This window comes from Carassius carassius, chromosome 50 (assembly GCF_963082965.1).
Source record: "Carassius carassius chromosome 50, fCarCar2.1, whole genome shotgun sequence".
Taxonomy (NCBI): domain Eukaryota; kingdom Metazoa; phylum Chordata; class Actinopteri; order Cypriniformes; family Cyprinidae; genus Carassius; species Carassius carassius.
In genome coordinates this window covers 306,980-328,659 of record NC_081804.1, presented here as the reverse complement: position 1 = coordinate 328,659, position 21,680 = coordinate 306,980, and the positions used below count along the sequence as shown (strand labels likewise).

The following is a 21,680-nucleotide window of genomic DNA, read 5'->3' as shown; positions in this document are numbered from 1 at the left end:
TCGCACCTGGTTCGGACTCATTCGCATGCGGTCTGCGAATCTCCATAGAAAATGAATGACTTCCGGTCGTTTCGCTGCCGTATCGGAGCTGATTTCAACTGCCAGTGTGAAGGCGGCGTAAGGCCGAACATTTTTGGTTGCAAAAATTTGCTGCATCGCAGATTTTCAATGCACCAATATTACGATGTTTACTTCTATTTTTTTTACTAAAACATTTCAATTTTTCACTGTTTTTTGAGTTAACAAAACAAATCGTTGAGTTTTCGATTCATTGAATATTTCAACTTTGGTGGAAAATTTGTTTCCAGTTGTATTCGTTGCATTTCTACCATCTTACTCACTTGCTCATATAATTATCCAAGTTTTATCCTAGTTTTACATGAGGTTTAATGGTGTCGCAGCAGTTTGTTTCCCACAGAAATCATCTTAGAAAATACACAAGTTTGGTTCCTGGTTAGCACTGAGGATGTTGTTTATTGATGGAATAGTTACATGATTTGGTGTGTCGTCTCTGTTTCTCTCAGAGCCACAATAAAGATCCTTTTATCCGTCTCCTCCTCCAAGGACGCACAGACTCAAGAGACGAAACATGATTAGATTTTCTCTTTCACAGTGTGTTGAGGCTGGAGTTAAGGCAGCTATGGTTTATATGTCTACGTTTTTAGTCTGTGAAGATATTATATATCTCATAATTTAAGTTTATCTCACTAAATTTGATAAAATAGTTCATATTGCAATTTATTTGGATATCACTTTTTATGATACGCATTATTTTTAAGCAGCTTTACAGAAACTCTTGATGTTAATGTTTATAATATCTTTATATATTCATGCAGTATAGTCACATTTTGCAGAACAGAGCTGGGCAATAATGTATTTTACATTTTGTGACAAAAAACAGTGAACGTGAAATTAACTGAAAATATGATTATTTATTTAATCTTAAATTAAAAGTTTAATTCCGCTGAAAACCAAACATTTTCATTTGCCGAAATTGATGCATCACTTATTTGCATTGCATGAATATTATAATAATAACCTTCAAATAATTGTAAAATATATATTTTTTAAATAAAACATAGTCTTGAATGTCACTGGCCATTCCGTAATTGTTTTTGAGTTATGACGCAAACGTTTAAAGTGAGTTTTAATTTCATTTAACTTATTCACCTCAAAATACAATGTTTATCTTATCGCTTTGTAAACAGTCAAATCTTTGTATAGCACTTTTCACAATGCCAACTTAAAGGGGTGCACGATTTTGAGAAAAAACCTAATTGCGGTTTTTCTGACAAATATTGCGATTGCGATTTTCGATTTTTGCGTTCAATACTTTTAAGTGCATAAAACCGGATCTGGATCTGGCCACGGCACGTCGACATATTTTACATTTAGCACTCTTTTGCTCCACGTCGTTCTTCGCTAATCCAAAATAAGTCCAAACAGCTGAAGTACCACCCTTCTTGTTAACCAAGTGCTCCCCCGCTTCCTCTCCCGTCACCGAAGAAGTGCCTTCGGCCATTTCTGCGCAGTTACACAAGCTTTTTCTGGCACAATTCGAGGTAAACGTTGTGGGTTAGCTGCTTTTCTGCTGACAGAAAGCCGATGCACTGCATACAACCTTGTTTTTCCATTGCCATTTTATAATTGGCCAGCAAGCCAGGAACGCGAGATTCGACCATTTTGATTGGCTAATAGGTTTGTCACTCAAATGTCAGAGGCGGGGGAAAAAACCTCAGACTCCTGAGGTTAGGTTATTGCGGGAGTTAAAACCTCAATATCGATGCCATAAAGGTTAATCGTGCAGCCCTACAACTTATTCTCAGACTTGAATGGCATTTAAACCAGTCTCTAATAAAAGTCCAGCCTATTTTAAACATTTGCACTACTTATTGTTTAATTTTACGTTAGCAGCACAATCGTTGTGATTAATCGAGCTGCCGTCTCCGTGTTAAGAGTTTGGTTTTAGATGTTGAGCACACATGCATGTCTTGTGTTCATGTGGAGATCGAAGTATCCTTCTGGTCTCTAATGGGACTCAATTTCCCAGAACCCTTTGCATTGATTAGTGTTACTGCATTTATTCCTGATTTGGCAACAAATGATCCATTCATGTCTTTTCCTGTTTGCTTCAGGACCTAAAACTAGCCCATTAAAGTTATAATTGCCTCTGTATTAGGATGTTATTTAAGGTCTGTATGTTTAATATTCTTTTTTTTATGCTAAATTAATGAAATTCTCTCTGTCTTGAGTCTGGTCCTGTAACTTTTGCTCTCCATCTGAAATCTCCATCGTGGATCTGAAGCAGTTTTAGCATCAGATCAGACGTGAAATGCCCTCTCAGTCATTGTTATGAGCTCCTGGCATATTCCCCTGTGGGGGGGAAGACAATTATATGCTTCCTCTGAGCTGGGTCCCGCAGAGGCGAGGGTGGAGGCTGCTGAAAAGCCTGCTGGGAGCTTGTTGGTTGAACACAGGAATCTTCCTGTTTGTGTCTGAAGTGATGACCGCTGTAGATCCAGAGGACAGCTGCTCGCTGCTGGGAATCTCTTTAGTCCAGCTGCCTTTGGGACTTTGTGTGTGGAGTTACAGAAACGCTTGACTGTTTTGAAGACGCACTTCTGTTGCTCTAGATAACTGGCTTACATTCAAAAGAATTCTAAAGAGTTTAATGATTGTCCCATATTTGGGTTGAAGAATGCACCAATGTTCTGTTGTTGTAAATATCTAGCTAACATTCAATATTCTTCATGTGAAGCTGATGTTTCACAGTGGGGTTGTGCGGCATTTAAATATTAATTGACTTTCAAATTCCAACTCCATTCAGTGCATTTGAATTCAGGTACCAGACCAGACGCAGAATTGCAATAAAAATTTGAATGAAAGGAACATTTTTATTAATTGAAATTATAACTAATATTTGTCCAGAAAAACTTAAAAAGACTAGAAATTTCCGATAGTAATTTTACTGTATTTCACAAAACTGTAATTTATATCTAGAAAAGCAACGTTTTTCATAAAAAAAAACCTAAAGTTTTAAAGAAAGCAACTCAAGAAGCCAAGATGATACAGATTGGCTGAAATTCCACCTGTATAAATTAGCATTTTTAATAAATGAATTAGTGGACGAAAACTTCATTACCCAGAATGCATGCCTTTTTAGTTAAATTCAGGAAATTCCTCTTCCGGTCGTTCCCTGATGTAAAGAGCAATGATCTAGAACCAGATTTTCAGTATAACAGATGAAGGTTCGAGTATGTAATGTGTTTCATGTCTGTGTGATGTTCACAGTGGATGCTTCATCTGTTTGTCAGAGTATCTTGACAGAGCCGCTTTAAGGAGCAGATCTCTTTTTAGTGGCGTGATCGAACACAGAGATGAGAAACTCCAGCTCTGGCAGCAGAAGGTCATGAACCGCAGTCCTTCACGAGAGATGTTTCTAAAGAGACATGCCTTGAATTCACACAGTGCTTTCGTTGAAGCTTTGCTGACATCTAACAGCTCAATACCACAAATCCTGCTTTTCCTCTCGCCGTGTTTCTCAGATCTTGAGCCATATTTCTGCTAGAATGGACAGGAAGTAAGAAGTTTTTTTCCAGGTCTGTGGATGTGGAATTATTTTTGAAATATAGAAAATGGCTTTGACGGGTTTCATTTTGCATTTCAAGCACAAAGACTAAAGGTTCTTTTGATAAGTTATAACAGCCTTGGCTTCAGGTCCAAATACGCCAAATGTTTTTTAGTTTTTCTTTTCTAAAATCACTTTCAGACAGCTTAATTTTTACTCTGCTTTAGCAAGCAGTGTAATTCCGGAAAAATAATGTTTTAATGTTTGTGGCTAACAAGTGGCACTTCCTGTTATCTCACTTTCAATTCTTGGAAAGTGCATCTGCACATTGTGCAGAATTGTTTTTACTGTTGATATTACTGTTGAAAATTGTGCAACTTCTTTTAAACGGCTAGTTCACCCAAAATGAGATTGTTGTTGTTCATTTACACTCAATTTGATAATACGACTTCATATCATTTAGAAATAGTTGCATGGGCCAATTTGATTGTTTTTATGGTGTTTTTGTCCATTTAGGTGAGCTGTTGTATGAAAATTGGTATGTGTGAAGATTCTTAAGTTACCTTGTGATTTCCACAACATAAATAACAACATATATGTTTGTAACGACTTAAGGAAAATATCTTTGAGTTAAATGAGCATGGCTGTGATAATTCTACTCCCTTTTGATAAATGCTCTCATAGATGATTAATTCTCCCGTCTGGATGGATCGTAGGAAAGTCATGGTTTTTCTTTTGTACCCTTTTTATAATATTTCCATTCTGGTGTCAGTGGGATGGTTGTAGATCCATCATGGCACAGCGGCATGTATTGTTTAGTTGGGTTCACAGCCTCCCGTCACCATCCAGCTGGGATTTAGTTTGCCAGCCTTTCACATCTCCTCGTTTGACTGCAGAAAAACCGTTTTCACTCTCTGTGCCAACCTTTTAACAAACCGTCAGCCAGAATGTCTCTTTTCTTTTATTCAGCCTAGAGACCTTGGGTGGGCGATTGGCAGAAAGTATTGCACAGTTCACAAGATTGTGGTGATAACTCCATTTATTACAGTGTGGGCCTATCAGAGCTTTAGAATATAAATATATAAACACTGGTAATTGTGGTTTGCGTTAGCATTTATGGACTACCCTCACAACATGTAGCCTATTAATAAAAAACATAAAGTGGTTTAGACTCCAAAAACCATGGAGTGAAAAAGCACATGACCATCAGTAGTGTCTTCGATGTACATTTACTATATTGTAGTTATTTGTATTATTTGAAACATTGAGATGAGGCATCTTAAAATCTGGAGAATTTTTTAAAGTAGAGTAATTGTCTTGAAATCTATTGTCGGATCTTGTTACTAAATTGGTTTTATTGTGTATAGTGTTGTAATTTAAAAGGATTAATTTAGGAATGCAATTTCTTGGAGAGGGTTTTAGTCATAATTAAAATTAACTAAATCTTTCTCAGAGACGTTGAGTCTTGAGTTCATCCCTTTCACAGTACTGGCAATAAAACATTAAAGCTAAAAAAAGACAGAAAACTCAATCTTACTAACAGACTGGTTGCTTGTCATACATGGGTCATGTGTAGCCAGACTGTTCCGGATCTGTTGTTTGATGGGAATCGCTTCCATTGGTTGTGTGAGCACTTCTTTTGGTGGATGTTGGTCTAAGACATTCCTCAGTGGACCCCTGACTCCTTCTATTCCTTTAATACTCCAAACATACTGATTTCATTATCATGTTATATAAAATTGTTCCACATGACTGTAATGAGAATTTAGGATCAAAATGTGCATGAACGTAATGCTAAAATCTAAAACCGTTTTAAGGATAACGTTCATTTTCTTTATGCAATATTTCTTTCTTTACTTTTATTTTTGTCGATTTAGAGACCTGTATATTTCTTAGTGAGATAAACCTTTGCACAAAATGCATTATAAATGTTTGTTTAGTGGTTTGTAATTTACATTTTATCAAGGTTTGAAATCTACATTCATGTTGCACATTTTTTTGTGCTTTTGTTCAATTCATTTCCACTGAACCACACAGGAAATGCTCTCTGATTCTTTTCCAGCCGTGTGCTTTTTCTTCAAGTGCTCTTTTTAGCCGTGGCATGAATTAAACATGGACTTGTAAAGGTAACGTTTCGCAGCTCCTGCAGCGATGAAACCCTTGGAGCTGGTGCTTGTGCACCTCAGAACTCACTTTTTGGAGGTTTTTAGTTTTGAAGGCATGACGAGAGAAGTTTGGAATGATCTGCAGAATCGGTGTGTGGAGAGGATGAAATTGCTGGAGGGAAGCTTGGCTTCAGTTGAAGCATGTGTTCATCAGAAATGTATTGGCTTGGACAAACACAATTGAACACACAGCTGCCGCCCATATTGTGGCTTTGCATTTGTGCGTTTTTAAATCAAATTCATTGAGCAGGAGCTCAAATGCCCAGCATATCCCATGCATGACACTTCTGCGGCTGTATTTCAGCGCTTTAACATGCATAAATAACACATTCTCCTAATCAAAAACAGATGGCAGTCTGTTGTGGGTTTGGTTTTGTGTGCCTGAGATTCTTCTGGAAACTACATCTGAACCCAACTCCTTTATCCCAGCCCCACACTGGACGTGACCCACATGGCAAATCCCAATTGCTTCCTTACAGTAACTGCATATTTCTGAACTCAGTCTTTCAGTCGGTGGATTGTTTAAACAACCAGTCGGTCTTCAGCACGCTTAAAAATACAGGTTCTTTATTGGTATCAGTGGTTCCTTGGAGAAACTCAGTTGAACCAGAAAAGGTTAGTGAAAGAAGATTCTTTAGATGATTCAAATGTTCACTAAAATAAAGATTCCTAAAGTGGGTTTTCGCAGCAGTGCCATACAAGAACCATTTTGGATTCCCCAAAGAACCTTCCAGCTATCATTTCTTAAAAGAACCGTTTTTTTTCTTAGAGTAAAGAACATTTTAATAATCTACTTACCTTTTTCTACTCTAAATAACCTTTTGTTCCAATGAAAACACTCCATGGAACTTTTTTTCCATTTTATATAGAACCTTTCCTTTTTCAAAATAAAGGTTGTTTATTGGTAATGATGGTTCCCCGAAGAACCTCTCCATTCAACAAAAGGTCTTTTATTGTTTTCTTTTGATAATTCAAATGTTCTTCACACTATTTTAAGTTTATTTTAACTTTTTCTTCTATAGCTTCATTGTAAAAACCTTTATTTCTAAAAGTGTGGGAACCTTTCATTGCACCCATGGAATCTTTCCATTTGACAATTGTGGAAAATGTTTCTTTAGGTTATTAAAATGTTCTTCACAGTAAGAAAATCATGGTTCTATTAAGAACTGTTGACTGAAAGGTTCTTTTGGCATCTCTGCCAAAATCCCCATTTTACAACCTTTACTTTTAAGAGTTGTAGTGTCCATTAGATCAGAGAAAGTTGGCAAAACAACATTGTTTTTGGTGGTTGCAACTTTGCTTCTCTAACAGCTCCATTCAAGAAACTTTTGGATATAAACATGAGTATGGAGTCTAGTGTGATTGGTAGCATGCCAAAAAATTATAGCATTTTCTAGATTTACAGTGTTGCACTAATAGTGTTTCAGCACTACTGTAGATAAACAAGTTGACCATGCTGACTCATCTGTGCATGAATGTGCATTCCGGGCGAGTGGGTTGGTTAATTACAGTGAGTTTTACAGTGAACTCTCCCTATTTGGAAATGAGCTGAGAGCATCTGACCCTGAAGGCCTGAGCTGATTGATGATGTGTGTTCAGAAAACAAAGACTGAGTCAAACGAGGCTTTGTGTATTTGTCTGTTTGGTGTAGATTTCTGTCGATGTGTTGTCTCTAGGCCTCCGCTCGTGAACTGTCTTTAATGCCATCTTGGCAACTAATGGCTTCACTTCGCTGGAGGTTATTTTGTAGAAATTACCTTTGTATCAAGTCTGGCACTTTAAACCTTTCTCAAATTACTTCAAATTAGGACCGACATGGGACCTCAAATTAGCTTTGCGTTGTCACTTTTTGCATGGAAAGAAAGCTGCAACCATTAATTACGAGCACATTCATTGTGTTGTTATGAACCGCTACCACAACAAAGTTGTTGTTAATTGATTGGCAACACTTTTCATGCAATAGCTTGGGCTTAATGCTTTCAGCCAGCAATTTCAATGTGAACACTATCAGGGTGAAATGGATTTGAAATAATTTAAGACCATGAAGGGCTTGGACACAAGTGTTCTCTTATGATGTGCATTAGTTTTTTCTCTGAACTACAGATGTGACGCCCGCAGTACACACTTGGCTGGCAGACTTTGCCAACGGAGGTGTCTTTGGCATGAAATCATTGTTTTATGTTTTCAAATTCAGTAGATCGTTGTCACGCCTTGATTGCACACTTTAACTTCCCACATGTTTGTACACTTCACCTGGCTTGTACATTAGGTTTATGGCAGATTAATTAGTAGTGTATTGGATTTGATTTCGGAAAGTCATTTTGTCATCTTTTTTTAGAGACTCTGCTTTTAATGGTACACTTGTTACGGTAAGCAAAGTTTTTGATGTATTTAATGTTTAATTTATTAATGAATTCATTTGCATATTTTATTTTTTATTCTTTTTTTTTGTAATTATTGTACTTAATTTTTGATTTTTATCATTTTGATATTTTATGCCATCTCAGCAAAGGCTAAAATAATATAATTTTATTAATTTATTTTTTTAATTTAAGGAAATTGAGTTTTTTGTAATTTTGTAAAAAAAAAAAAAAAAAAAGTCTTATTATACTGTTTTTTTTTCCCTTAAAAATGTTATGCTGACATTGTTTTAATGATAAACTGGATGATTTTATAGTTATAGTCTGTCATTTTTGAAGCAGTTTGTGTATTACAATTTTTTATAAATTATTATTTTACTATTGTACTTTATTTTAGCAATATTTTAGGCATATCTGCAAAGGCTAAAATAAAAAAAATAAAAAATCTGAACATTTTTGAATTTAGGAAATATTAAACGACTTTGTTAATTTTTTTTTATTATTGTTGTCTTTAATATGTTTGATTAAACAAACAAAAATGTATATTTTTTTAAAATCATAGAATGTCTATGAAATGCTAAACTGAAGGATGTAATAGTTGCCACTGTAGCAGTGTAGTTTTCGATAAATCTTCTGTTGCTTTGGAGACCTCTGCTTGTGGTTCTAAATAGAGCAGCATGAACATTCATCACAGTTTCTCCTTTTGTGTTCTACGGAAGAAAGTCCATCAGGGTTTGATCTGACCTGTGGGTGATGACTAGGGCTGGACGATTAATCGAAAAGGAATCAAAACCGAAATTCATAACCTTTAACCGACGTAATTTTCCCATGTAGGTTATTTCGGTTTTTTAATCCTGTTAACACTTCCCCCTTAAAAGCATACTAGCGCGTGTGTAGCCACATGACTCTGACCCGCCCCGTGAAGTCAGTGGCATAAAAGCCAAACACAGAGGTGAATGCCGGTTCAACACATAGTGAGGGCGCGTGAGCGGTGAGCCTTGCGTCTTCACTAAACTTTGTCAGTATTTGTTTTATGGTTTGGACATTCAAGCGATTAGATGATCGGATGTGTATTATTATATCGAGCCATGTTTGCGCAGCTGCATTGTGGCACGAACACTCATATAAACAGTAGCTGCGAAGATCGCGCGCACAGAGGAACACAGAAACTGTCAGCGCTGACCTGTGATTTATCACTAAAGTAGTTTAGATTCTCAACACTTATTATCGCATGAAGCACAAGCGCGTGCACAGAGAGCAGCGGTCGGCGCTCGCGCTGCGGGTTTGTGTCGGTTCTCGGACTGTTCTGTGTATTTTAACTGTAGAAAAGGTTGTTCCGAGTCAAAACTACGATACAGGAAACTACATCAGTATATCATCATAAACACAGCCGCTTTTCGTCTTACGTGAACATAAACAGATGAGAAAGGAAACACACACGTGCAGTATTTCTGCTTAAAGAGACAACAGCCTAATAAACGCGCTGCCTGTCATTAATGTTAATCAAAGAACAAAAGAAAATCATTCACTGATCTTGACTGAATATATTTAATAACTTTACTTGATTAATCTTTATTTTATTTATTAAAAGAAAACTATGCAGTGTTTTTAAACTTTTAATTACAGTTTCTGTACCTGAAATTTTGTTTAGTTGTATTAATTTATGATATTGCTAATTGATTTGTTTGTTCCTATCTTATTACTGACTCTTTAACACTTTAATATTTGAAATTTATATTAATCTAGTTGTTTTTGCTATGGTGTTATTTTTCCTCTTGCAGTGTTTTGTTGGCTGCTGATTTTTGCTCATGTTATTCGGCCGCAACAGAATGCTTTGTAAAAATGTTTGACATCTAAATGTTTGACTTAATTCTTTTTATATTGGATTTTTTTATCTTAGTGGAATCGAAACTAGGAATCGATAAGCAGAATCGGAATCGATACAATTCAAACGATACCCAACCCTAGTAAGAAATGTTACGAACATAGATAAAATAACTGCTGATAGTCAATCATATTTACAGTACAAACCTTGTCAGTGAACTATGAGGGCAAAAAAACAAACAGAAACAAAATAATCGTTCATTAATCGCAATCGAGGTAAAATGTTCAATTAATCGAGGTTTTGATTTTAGGCCATAATCGTCCAGCCCTAGTGATGACAGACTGTTCTTGATTTTGAGTGCGTTGAGAAAGTGGTTTAATTAGTCAGGAAACCACGCTCTGTGATCTGGCTCGTCAGCCTCTATGTTCCCAGCAAACAGCATTTCTGTCCTCTCTGTGAACAGGCTGTAAATTATCTGTGACATGAAGACTGTAAACCCTCCAGAAGCCAGAGAATTCATGTACTGCGGGACCGGACATTCACGGTGCCAACTGAGTTCCCCGTTCACACAAGCTTTTGGAGTTTGGAGTGAAACATCTCTTCTGCTCTATTGGTGCACAGGGGAATTGAGATTAAAGGCCAGAAATGGTTCATTTTCACCTTTACTGATCACCAGGGCACCATCAAAGCTTTGCTATCTGATAAAAAGAGCTTCTGATTGGAGAACCGCCCAAGCAAAAGGTCTGTTGCATTCAGGGTCTTCGGGGCACGTCTACGAGCGCTCGGCTGACCGTAATCAACGACCTGGCAGACGTCTGAACCCAAACTGGCTGCTCGGGGGCAATGCAGAACTGTACATGGAGTACGGCCACAGATTGAAATCCCGCTGCGCTTCCAGACCGGACGCCGCTCCTGACATTTGGCTGAGATGGAGTCTGGCTGAACCTGCAGGACGCTTGATTCCCATCACCTGAAGCTTCCTGCACTTTTCTATTTCAGTCAGTAGTTCAAGCACACAATCCAATTACACGGTGGAACCTCGGTGTGATAGCTAGCGTGGAACTAGCACTCGGCCCCGCAGGCAGACTCTTAGAAATAGCTCGTTAAGAAACCCCTTTCCTGCCCCTGTAATTGAGTATTTGGCTTGGCTGTGTTTGGAGGAGCTGGAAAATATTTGTAAGTTGAGGTGGTGCTTGACTTCTCTAACATCTGGCGGCTGTCATAAAGGCATTAAATGCCACGTACGTCTTTGTTGCAATTAGTGTTATTATTATGCAGCAATGTATCATTTTTTTCATATATGTTTAAATGCTGGTGTTTCATAGGAAGATGTTAATAAGTTTGGTACTTGTTAAAGACTTTTACCATTTTAACTTTCATAAATCTTTTATTTTTTATTATAATTTTTTTGTAAGTGTTTCTCTAGTCTGTCTGTCTGTCTGTGTATTTATATTTCTCAATACTTTTACAAATATTTTTGCTGTACAAGAAAAAATATGTATTTTAATGTTTTTATCTAAAATGATTTGCCAACAGACCTTTATTTCCATTTGGTCATTTAGCAGACACTTATCCAAAGTGACTTACAAATGAGGACAATGGAATATTTATTTATTTATTGTATATTGACTGAATACTGTGTAAAATAGAATGTCATATTGTTGTATTTTAGTTTTTAGAATATTTTTTTTTAATATAATTTAACTTTACATTTTATGCATACTGTATATAATATTGTGTAAAATAGTTTATTCTTTTATTCTGAAAACTGTATAAAAATGCAACATGAAATATACACTTACACCGTATTCAATAGTGATTATTATAAAGTATCAGTGATGTGAAAATTCTGTGTGTGTGTGTATTTGATTTATTTATTATTATTATTCCCAAAATTTAATGTTTATTGTCCTAAAGTGATGAAACGGATAAATATCAACCAAATAAAGTGCTTGCATGTTGTATTATCTGCAACTACTCTGGTTGTTCATTTCCACCACATTGTTAATTATGGGTAATTATTAATAATTGTTTGGTTAATTAATGCTGGTCACACATTTTGTGCATTAACCACAGATTATCCCTGATTAATATGTTGCGACCCTGGCCTTTGTGTTTGACGACGCCGGGGCCGAAGCGGCTCACTGTGCAGTGTTAAGAGCAGTCCAGTCGGCCAAATGCAGATAGGATTTCACTTTCTTTACTGTGTGGTTAAACGGGGAACCCAACTCCTCCAGACCGGCCCAGGACAGCTGGTTCTCTTCTCTCCTGGGTTAGATCAAATGTTTCCTTCATGGGCACTAACACGGCTGCTGGAGATGAACTCGGTTTGATTTGGCTAATGGTGGATCATGAGGTTGGTGGAGCAAGATTGTTGGCTTCTTGTCGTCTCCATGATAAAATCCTACTTGTCTTCTTGTATATCTCAAAGGAAAAAGACAAGAAGGCAAGGGAGAATTCCAAGAGGGGAAGATGAAAAGGCATGCAACGCTGCTTTCATTGATGCAGTGTGTAATTTAACCACGGGAAGTGCCTCCCTCCCTTTCACCGAGCCCGGGCTCTTCAGAAAGAGCTGTGATTTAGTCTGACGGAGAGCCTGTCAGTTCCTGCAGCCTTTGAAACCGCTTTTTTATTAGAGAATCTCAATTACTCAAGCGCCGAGAGGGAGTTAAAGCTCCGAGGCCGTTCTGGCACTGAAGGCACAAGCGCTTCTCAATCAGGTCAGAGGGCTCTCTTGATTTTACATTTCATCTTTGTTGTCTTGTTGTTTTTCTTCATCCCGTCCCTGATTGTATTCGCTCTTTGATCTGTTTTTCATCATCAAACAGGCGCGAGACTGGTATCGATCCTCGATCCTGTCACCCCACCGAGGCGTCTGCACAAGAGCCCATTTGAGTTTCAGCTCACGTTTTTCCATCAAGCCGAGGCGTCCGCAGTGGATGCCTGTGTTAATTAGGCCCGTGTCGTGTCGGGTGGCGCTGGGTTTGGGAGCTCGCCTCCCTCGAGCGCTCCCGCTGCTTGCTGGCATGTGGCAGAGAAAGTTAAATTAGTTTAACGCCGTTATTGGAAGGGCACAAGTACCTGAGTCTCGGGGTAATGAAAAGGAAAACCTGTTCTAGAGTTGCTCGAACATGGTGTTTTTGGGTTCTTGCTTTACCTTCAGACGATACTTGCCAAAGACGAGTGGAAGCACAATTTAATTACACTTCTCAATAAACAGCTTCTCTTCAGGCATATTGATTGGTTATCCATCAAACGACATCAAAAACAGAACTCAAGCATGTGCGGCACGTTCTTGTCTGGCTCAAATCAAAGCTTTGTTTCTTTGCCTTCAGTGTTTGAATGAGGAGCAGACAAAAGGTTTCTTTTTACTCCCTTTTACAGCGCCGAGCGCATTTCATCATTCGGTTCCTAATTAGGTTGTATGTTAGAACGTGACAGCCGCTTGCATCATCAGTTGTGTTGGGATATGAATGAGTTTTGGAAAGCTTTGGCTTTTCACATTTATTGGAAACATCAAAAAGCCAGGGCGAGTAGGGATGATAATTATAAAGATAATATAGTTCTAAAAATTATTCTCAATATTAAAGAATAGCAGAGTCCACACCAACATCTATAAAGGCGCGGATAAATTATATCGGTGGAATCACTTTCAGAACTATTTTTTTTTTCTAGCTGATGAATAATAAAAACATTGACAGCCAATCAGAATCCATCCTTCTATAATGAGCCTGAGAATTTAAAGCGACAGGCACACCTAAGCTTAGAATAAACAGACAATATTGTTCGCTGGTGGACATTAATATCGTTATCTTTATAGTTATGTTTATATTTATTCCCTGACCTCAGCGAGATGCGAGCGTAGTATGGAGTAAAACTTCAAAACATTAGACATTAAATTAAAAAGAATATGAGAGTTAATTTTCGAAGCCATTTATTTAAAAATGGCCTTCACTTTCAATAATGGCATCTTTGGAAGTTCTATGCTCAAAGCTTTTCATAGTGCGGAGAAAGCAGGGGACTGATGAATGGCTGTGATAGTGGAAGTCCGTGTTAACATGGGTTCCAACGACAGACGTTTGGAAAGCTTCCTGCAGGACACACTCCATGTTCCCTGGTGGACTGAAGGACTACAGCAAACCACTGATTAGTGTCCTCTCATTCAACCATCTGTCTCCTCGACTATTCAAGACGCAGCTCAAAGCCAGCCTCATCTTTTCCAACTTAAGTAGCTCTTAGTTTTATTAGACGACCGCCAAACTGTAGTAGTGCAGTTAAACCAGTTTGTGGTTCGTACTGTCTTTATGTGACCTCTTTTGAGTATTATAGGCAATGACTTTGACCTTTAATCGGCGTCTTTCTGTTCTATTTCTGTCCTAGACTAGATGAATAATGTAGAGCTTTTTATTCGAACTAGTTATCTGTTTGTTTATGGGTTGTTAAGTGTTCTTGAGAATCTGTAATAAACCGATTTTAAGCGTCTTTGACATTTAAAACGTTTTTTTTTTCTATTTAAAGATCAGTGACATTTGATAAGTGTTGAATGTGTGTAATTCATGGCCACGGAAAGTGATTATAGTGACTTAAACAACACTGTGCATGCTGAAATCCTGTCTGAGGTGTTGCACCCCGTAAGTTCATCTTTAAAGCACCATCGCTTCAGCCATCAAAACACTGCTTATACATCAAATCATTGACAACAGTAACTTTCAATTTTGTAAATTATAAGATTACAAGAATTTAACACAATATGGTGATTGGTTTAGCAAGACTTTTTGCAGCATTATGTACATGTTTGCTTTTAAAAACTTATTTAAGATCCTTTGGCTTTAGATCAGATCTTTTGTGCCTAGTCCAACTGAGGTGGACATCTGACGTCTACATGTTTTGAATATTTGTCTGTAATATTCTGACACTGTGCTTAACCTAAGGGATGAGTATACAGGACTGAGCGGTTAACTTATCATGCAACTACATGTTACTAGTTGACTAATGAACTTATATTTTATTTTCTTTCATTTCTTTTTAAGCTGAGTTGCTGAGGTCTTCGCATGATGACAGCATGACATGCTTTATCTTGCGACAGTAATATGCTAAAATCATGTTAGCATGCTTTTCAGATTTAGGATTTATTTTTCAGTGCCATGAGCATAGCATTGATGTTGTAATGAGCTCAACTTTATGACTATATTTTAAAGACCCCAGTGTTATGATTTAATCTGTTGTGAACCGTCTAGCTGATTTAAAAAACAAGATTATTGTAGGACCTTATTGTAGGTGGACATGAACTTAAAACAATCTAATTATAGTCCTGCCTTAAAACCAACCAGGCATTCAGACAGTCCACGACTAGTTGGATTTGAAAATATGTAGTTTTGCTCATCCTTGATATCTTTAATGTTCACTTGTGAGGAAATTAATAGCAATGCAGTTTAGTCTCAAAGCGAGTGGCATGTTTGAGTCATTCTCATTCCTGCAGTCATCCGTTGAGCGTTAATGTCAATCTGTCATTGAAGAATGGTAGTGTTTCCATGTGTTGTGATGCAATGCCTGACTATGAACTGATGGTGACCATGATTCAGCTGAATAGTTTTTTTGTCCCGAGTCATATAAAATGTAGTCTCAAAAGATTACTCTGCATGTATTTGTAATTCATGTGCAGTGGAACAGCTTGCAAAACCTTTTTATATCTAGGCCCTTGACAAGATTCTGATGTTATTGTAAGCTGTCTTATAAGAGCAGTGTGCTTGTAAGATTTCCTCATTTCTTACATATTTTCTTGTTGTTTTTACCCCCCCTCCCCCAGGGCAACAATGTGGGTTACTGGGAAGGGGAAACCAACAGGACCCTGAGGCTTGTGTAAATGCGTTTCCCGACAGCCTCAGTCGTCTGAGAAGGTCAGACCTCCCTGTGGCGCGCTTGGGCCGCTGGCACTAAGATGTCCCTCAGTAGTGGCACTGCAGGCGGGAAAGGTGTGGACTTGAATGCGGTGGACACTTACGACAGCGGCGATGAGTGGGAAATTGGTGTAGGCAACCTGATCATTGACCTTGACGCCGATTTAGAGAAAGAAAAGCTTGAGATGTCGGGCACTAAGGACGGGGACGGACTGGCTGCTGCCTCGAGTGCCGTAGCAGCATTGCCGGACAACATCAAGTTTATTAACCCAGTGCCTCCCCCGCCGATCAAGGACAGCAAATCCAAAGCTAAGCGTAGCAAGAATTCCAAGGACAGTAGCAAGTCCTCAACCCCTGATGTGACTAAGAAGGACTCCCAGGGACGGACCCAAAACGAGGCCACTGGGCCAACTGTGGGAAGCGGTTCCACAACTTTACCTTCCGGGAAAGGTTCAGATAAAAGTAACAAAGCCTCTCGTAATGTTCAGAGTGGCAAAAAGGACAAGGAGGGTTCTGGGAAAAGCAAGAAGGAGAAAAACGAAGGGGTACAAGCTGGGAGTGTGCCCTTGGAAAAGGACCCATCGGCCCAGGTTATGCCTTTAGGCCAGGCTCGCAATACCCCATTTGAGGGGACGCAAAATTCGGACCTTGTTGGAGCTGAGCAACTAGGGAATATTACCCTCGATACCACTGGAATAGTCACTCCTCTGGCTATCAAGAGCGAACCAGAAGAAGTGGAAAATAATGATTGCAGGACCATGAAGAAAGTTAAAAGTGAAAAGGTGAGTCCACTGGTGTTTTTATTGCTCTTCAAGCAGGAAATGAGCATTGCATTGTGGTGTTTAGTTTGGTTTTAAGATTGTGTTTATATAAGAATTTGATTGAGTATTATAAACAGGGATTGTATAATGCAAAAGAAGGTGGAAGCTAAAGCTGTTTCAAATGTTAGAAGTTGACAATGACTTACAACCTGACATATCCTGGTGTGCCAATTTGCTGGCTGCATTTCATTTGGCACTAGTTCATTTTAAAGTGCGGGAAACAAGGCATGCTTCAGTTGGTGTTCTCTATGTCCATTTAGTAATGCATAAGCACTGCCAAAAAGAATAGCTATACAGCTGTAAGAACAGCTATAATGCTAATAAGTTTATCATACCAATTGTTGATAACCAGATTTCTACCAAACTGGTTAAACTTTAGTCGCTCCAGTTACTTAGCTCAGGTTAAGTGTGAGATTTCATTTTATTTTTCTGTCTGGTTGAAGTTTTTGTTGCCCAGTCTTGTTTGAATTGAGTTGTTGGCCAATTATAGAGGTTTTCTCGATTATCCTTTGCACTCAGTTATTGGTTCTCAAGGAATTTTGGCAGCTGGTCTAATTTGTAGCTTGATCTTTCATGTTAAAACAAGAATCCATGCCTCGACAGATTGTTCTTAGAAGAATGTAGAGTTCAGCATATTCCCCACAGTAACACACACTTTCTTTTTCAAATATGAAATACAAAGATCAGCAAAGAAGACTAATCTATTAACGTTCTTTGAAGTCATTAAATTCTGAGAATGTATTATATTGCACTGCTTTATGTTGAACATTGACTAAGCCTGGCTTGTGCATTACAAACTGAGAGGGTAAACTAATGTATCTGCTTACAACAGTTTTGTGAAATTCCTTGCTAGTGACTCAGTCAGTAGTTGTTCATACTCACAGCATTGTGTTCCCTACATAGTGGGCCTCCCGGGAGCCATTGAAATGTAACACTTTGACTCCTTGCTTACTCTCAATTTTGACAGGCAGCCAAATATAGGCTAATGGAAATGTTTTCTTTAGACAGAACTGATAGTGATCTATTTTGTAGCATCATTGAAAAATATTTTTTGGTTAACTACAGCTTGACATAGTTTAATTTTTTTTTACCTTGTTTGTATGTGATTTCAGTGAACACTATTCCATTTTTTTGGTCCAAGAATGTAGGTTAACAATGGTGGTCTAATTTCATTATGTTCCTGCATGTCACCAGCACTGGTAAAGTCATGGGTTTGATTCCCAAGGAATGCTAAAGGCTGATGAAATGCATACCTTCGCTTTGGGTAAAGTTGCCTGTCAAATGCATGGCAGTACATTTTATTGTAAACTGCATTGTGTTCACTAAGCATTGTCATTTGCATTGACTTGCATTGTGTTACTGTAGCTCAAACAGTAAAGTAACACCAAGGTCTTTGGTTTGATTCCCAGGGAATACAGGAACTGATGAAATGCATATGCCTTGAATGCAATGCAAGATGCTTTTTTGGATAAAAGTGTCAGGCAAATTCTTAATGGTAAATTGCATAGCATTTAAAGTTTAAATGTTAATCTTTTTGTTAATGTTAATCTTTAATGCTTTTTTTATTCTCTGAGGTAGTTTTCTCGTTTGATTTTGTTCTGGTGGTTAGTTAGAGTGATACTGAGATTTGTCCCTGGTAGAAACCTTTCTGTTGGCCCTATAGTGCTCTGCGACCAATAACCCCATTCATGGCTTCCTCTGACTGCTGCTATTGTCTTCTGGTACATTCCTTAAACAAGCACGGGGGGTTCACGCGGGGCCTCAGGAGGAGGGACGACGACAGCTCAAACTAAACACAAAAAACCTATTCCTCTTGCCTCTTAACAACTAGATCTCAAGGTGTGAGGAGGGGATGCTATCGAGTTTCAGGGAGGGGAACCAGACCGGCTTTTCAACCTTCTCTAAAGTGGTTTCACATTTCCCGTGGTGCAGGTGGAGCGGCATGGGCTTGACATATCTGACGGCAGGCAAGGCTGGTTTTCCCACATCGTGTGGCCCTGTCGGACTATACACTAACACTGCGCACAGTCATTATCACCCTTAGAATAACTCTCTGCAGTCATTTGACGAGGGGAAGTGTCCTTCTTTAAAGGGGTCATATGATGCAATTTCAAATTGTCCTTTCTCTTTGGAGTGTTACAAGCTCTTGGTGGATAAAGAAGATCTGTAAAGTTTCAAAAATCTAAAGTCTCAAATCCAAAGAGATCGTCCTAACACGCCCCCACATCTCTATGTCACTACGCCGTGCAAATGTTCACGCAAAGAAAGAGCCCATACCTCTCTCTCGCTCAATGAATATCCATATTCATTCAGAAGCAGCTCTAATTACAGCAGTTTTGAATGCCGTTTCACATTGATCATGTTTTAAAGAACATATCTCTACTGTTGACACCCAAACCATTTGCTCCTCTGCATCCCATTCCGTCGTTCGTTATATCTGTGTTGATTCAGCAGTCTGCATCCTGACCTTAAATATAATACAGATTGCTAAGTGTTGGTTGAAGTTGCTCTCGGCCCAGCAGCGAGATCAGAGCTCACCGTCGTAACTCTGACTGACATGAGTTGCTAAGTTTATTGCTTCATTGCATGGTGATCCAGGAAATCCTTTCTGGGGTTTTCGTTGGGTGTGCAAATGTTTAATATTGGGATCTTTGCTGCCCATAAACTCTGCTTTCCAACATCTGGATCTCCGCTTAAGTCGAAAACAGGCCGGCCGTGGGTTCACACCCTTTCTGGCCATTATTATTAGCTCGAGAGGGGAATTAGCTGCCGTTGTAGACTACAGCTCAGTGGATTTGTTAGACGGTCAGTGAATAAACCATCTCCAGATAATCCAGATTTAAAAATCTGGGTGTGATGCAGTGCTCCCTTTCTTCAGGAAATGTTACTATTTTACTATTACTAACTGTTTTTCGCAACCATACGTATTAGTTGTGCTTGTAGTTCTTTAACAGTTTTAAATTGGGTATGTTGTAAAACCATACAAGCTTTTTTTCTTTTTGTTTGCTTTAGGTATTGTTGCTCTAAAGGTGACTTTTTATAGTCCTGTCCCTTGGGGTTTTAAGCATTCAAGAGTGCACATTCGTAATCCCTGGAGACACATTAAGCTTTTCTTCAAGCTCTTCTTGGCAGCTGTTTTTGTTTCCTAGAACCTTATCAAAACACACCAGCCTTGGCGTAAACACCCGATGCGTTATGATTAGCGTGACGTGCTTCGTTCTTATTTTTAAACCTCGGTGACAGAAGCACCACGGTAACAGCGCGCAGTATTTCAGTACCGATCCGTCAACCCCCACACTTTGGCATGCCTTGCTCCATTTTAAGGGATGCTGACAGGAACATGGATCGATTTATAGTTGCTCTTTTTCTCCCTGTCAGAGGTTGATCTTATGCTAGTAAACACCAAGGTTATTTTAGGGTTTCATTATTTGGTGGTAATGTGTCCCCAAGGATGATCTTTGTATTGCAGGGCTTTCGCTGGTTTGGATGGCTGTAGTTTTGGTGTAATCCTGGCTGACATGCCAACAACAGGATTAGGTTTATCGTTATGCTATGGTGTTCTCTCTTTCTCTTTTGGAGACTCTACAAATTGGAGTGTCTTCCTTTGAAAAATTCACGTTTGGCTGCTTGTTTTGTCTGTGTGTAATTGCTACATCCTCACCAATAAATCCAGCGGGAGATAAAGACGGAGATGGGAACCGGTGAATCATGATGGCCTTTCCCCTCACTTTCTCTCTCTATCTGTTTGTTTTACTGCTTTGTGATTCAGCCATTAACTCTGACAGTCAAGTCATCTATTTTCTTTATAATTAAGCAGTGTTTGCTAAGGCAGCCATCTCTGTTACTATAACTCATGCTTAGTGATTAGAACAACATTATTGATTCAGTTCAGCGTAAGAGGTGGGGTTGGGAATTAAGAATTAGTCTTACTCAGAACCAGTTCCGTTTGTTAAAAAAATATTGGTCCTGAATGATTTTAATAGCATTGGTCTTTGTTAACCAATCATCCAACAGCACAACCAGCGGGGTCTTCTACATCACCAAATCACTCTTTTAAGCGATTGTGTTTAATTGTTTTCAGTGACAGCCTGGTATTTTGTTCAAAATCAATCCAAAAGACCCATGATTCAGTCTTAAATCCGTGAGTTTTGGTTTTAAATGGAACTTTTAATAGAATTTTTTTCAAATGACAAAAGTGTTGTTTTGTGTAATGCTAATTATATGGGCAATTAATCCTTCAAAAATGAAAGTAATAATTTTTGTACTTCACTTAATCATTAAAGGAGCTGGAATTATGAGTAATAATTGTAAAAGTCCTCTACGAATTGAGAACGTGTTTCTCAGAACCAGATTTATTTAATGAAATGTATAAAATCTCAAAACAAATGTCAAATTTTTTTTGTTCTGTGCATTATAATTGCCTTTAAAATAAGTATAGTATAGTATAGTATTGCTTTAGTGTTTTTAATATTTTGTTTAAATTGAATTAATTTTATTATTTAAGAATGGCAATTTTGGTCATTTCTTTTTTTCACCGCCTAAATCAAGTCGCCTTTAATTTATTTCATAAATACAGCTAGTGAATGGTTTTCATGTGGCTGGTTTGTGTCAATAAAAAACTTGCAGTGATGTCTGATCTGAGATCGATTGATTCCTTTCAATGCATCAGGCTTGTGACTAGGTCCCAGATTCAAGAGTTTTCGTTTTGTTGTAATTTATTTAATAGGCATTTTAATACTAATTAATACAGCGTTTACTCCTTCAAAACGACTTAAAGAACCAGAATCATTCGCTTCCATTCCCATCCCTAACTCAAAGCAGCATGTCACTGTTTTTATTCATTATTTATTTATTTATTATTTTTTTATTCACATACATTTTTCAATTACATAAATTGACACATTCCAGTCTACTGAATTGGGTCTCAAATGATCAAGCATTTGAATCTTGCTATGGTGGGTGAGGCCTGCGAAAGCCATTAGAGACATGTGAAACAAAGCTCTTTCATGGCCGCCTCCCTCCCTCCCTCCTGTTTTTCACCGTC

The 21,680-nt window shown here is 38.2% G+C and overlaps 1 protein-coding gene across 2 annotated transcripts in view; it reads left to right on the top strand.

The window, feature by feature from the left end:
* LOC132133251 (zinc finger protein 609-like) overlaps positions 1–21,680 on the top strand; it is a 91,020-nt gene that overhangs the window by 8,547 nt on the left and 60,793 nt on the right. Inside the window, exon 2 of one of the 2 annotated variants that reach the window (XM_059546048.1) lies at positions 15,725–16,597. The exons of the other annotated variant lie outside the window; for it this stretch is intronic. Coding sequence (XP_059402031.1) covers positions 15,857–16,597 — 741 coding nt within the window. The 5' untranslated portion in view covers positions 15,725–15,856. The remainder of the gene's footprint in view (positions 1–15,724; positions 16,598–21,680) is intronic. 2 annotated transcript variants of the gene reach the window in all.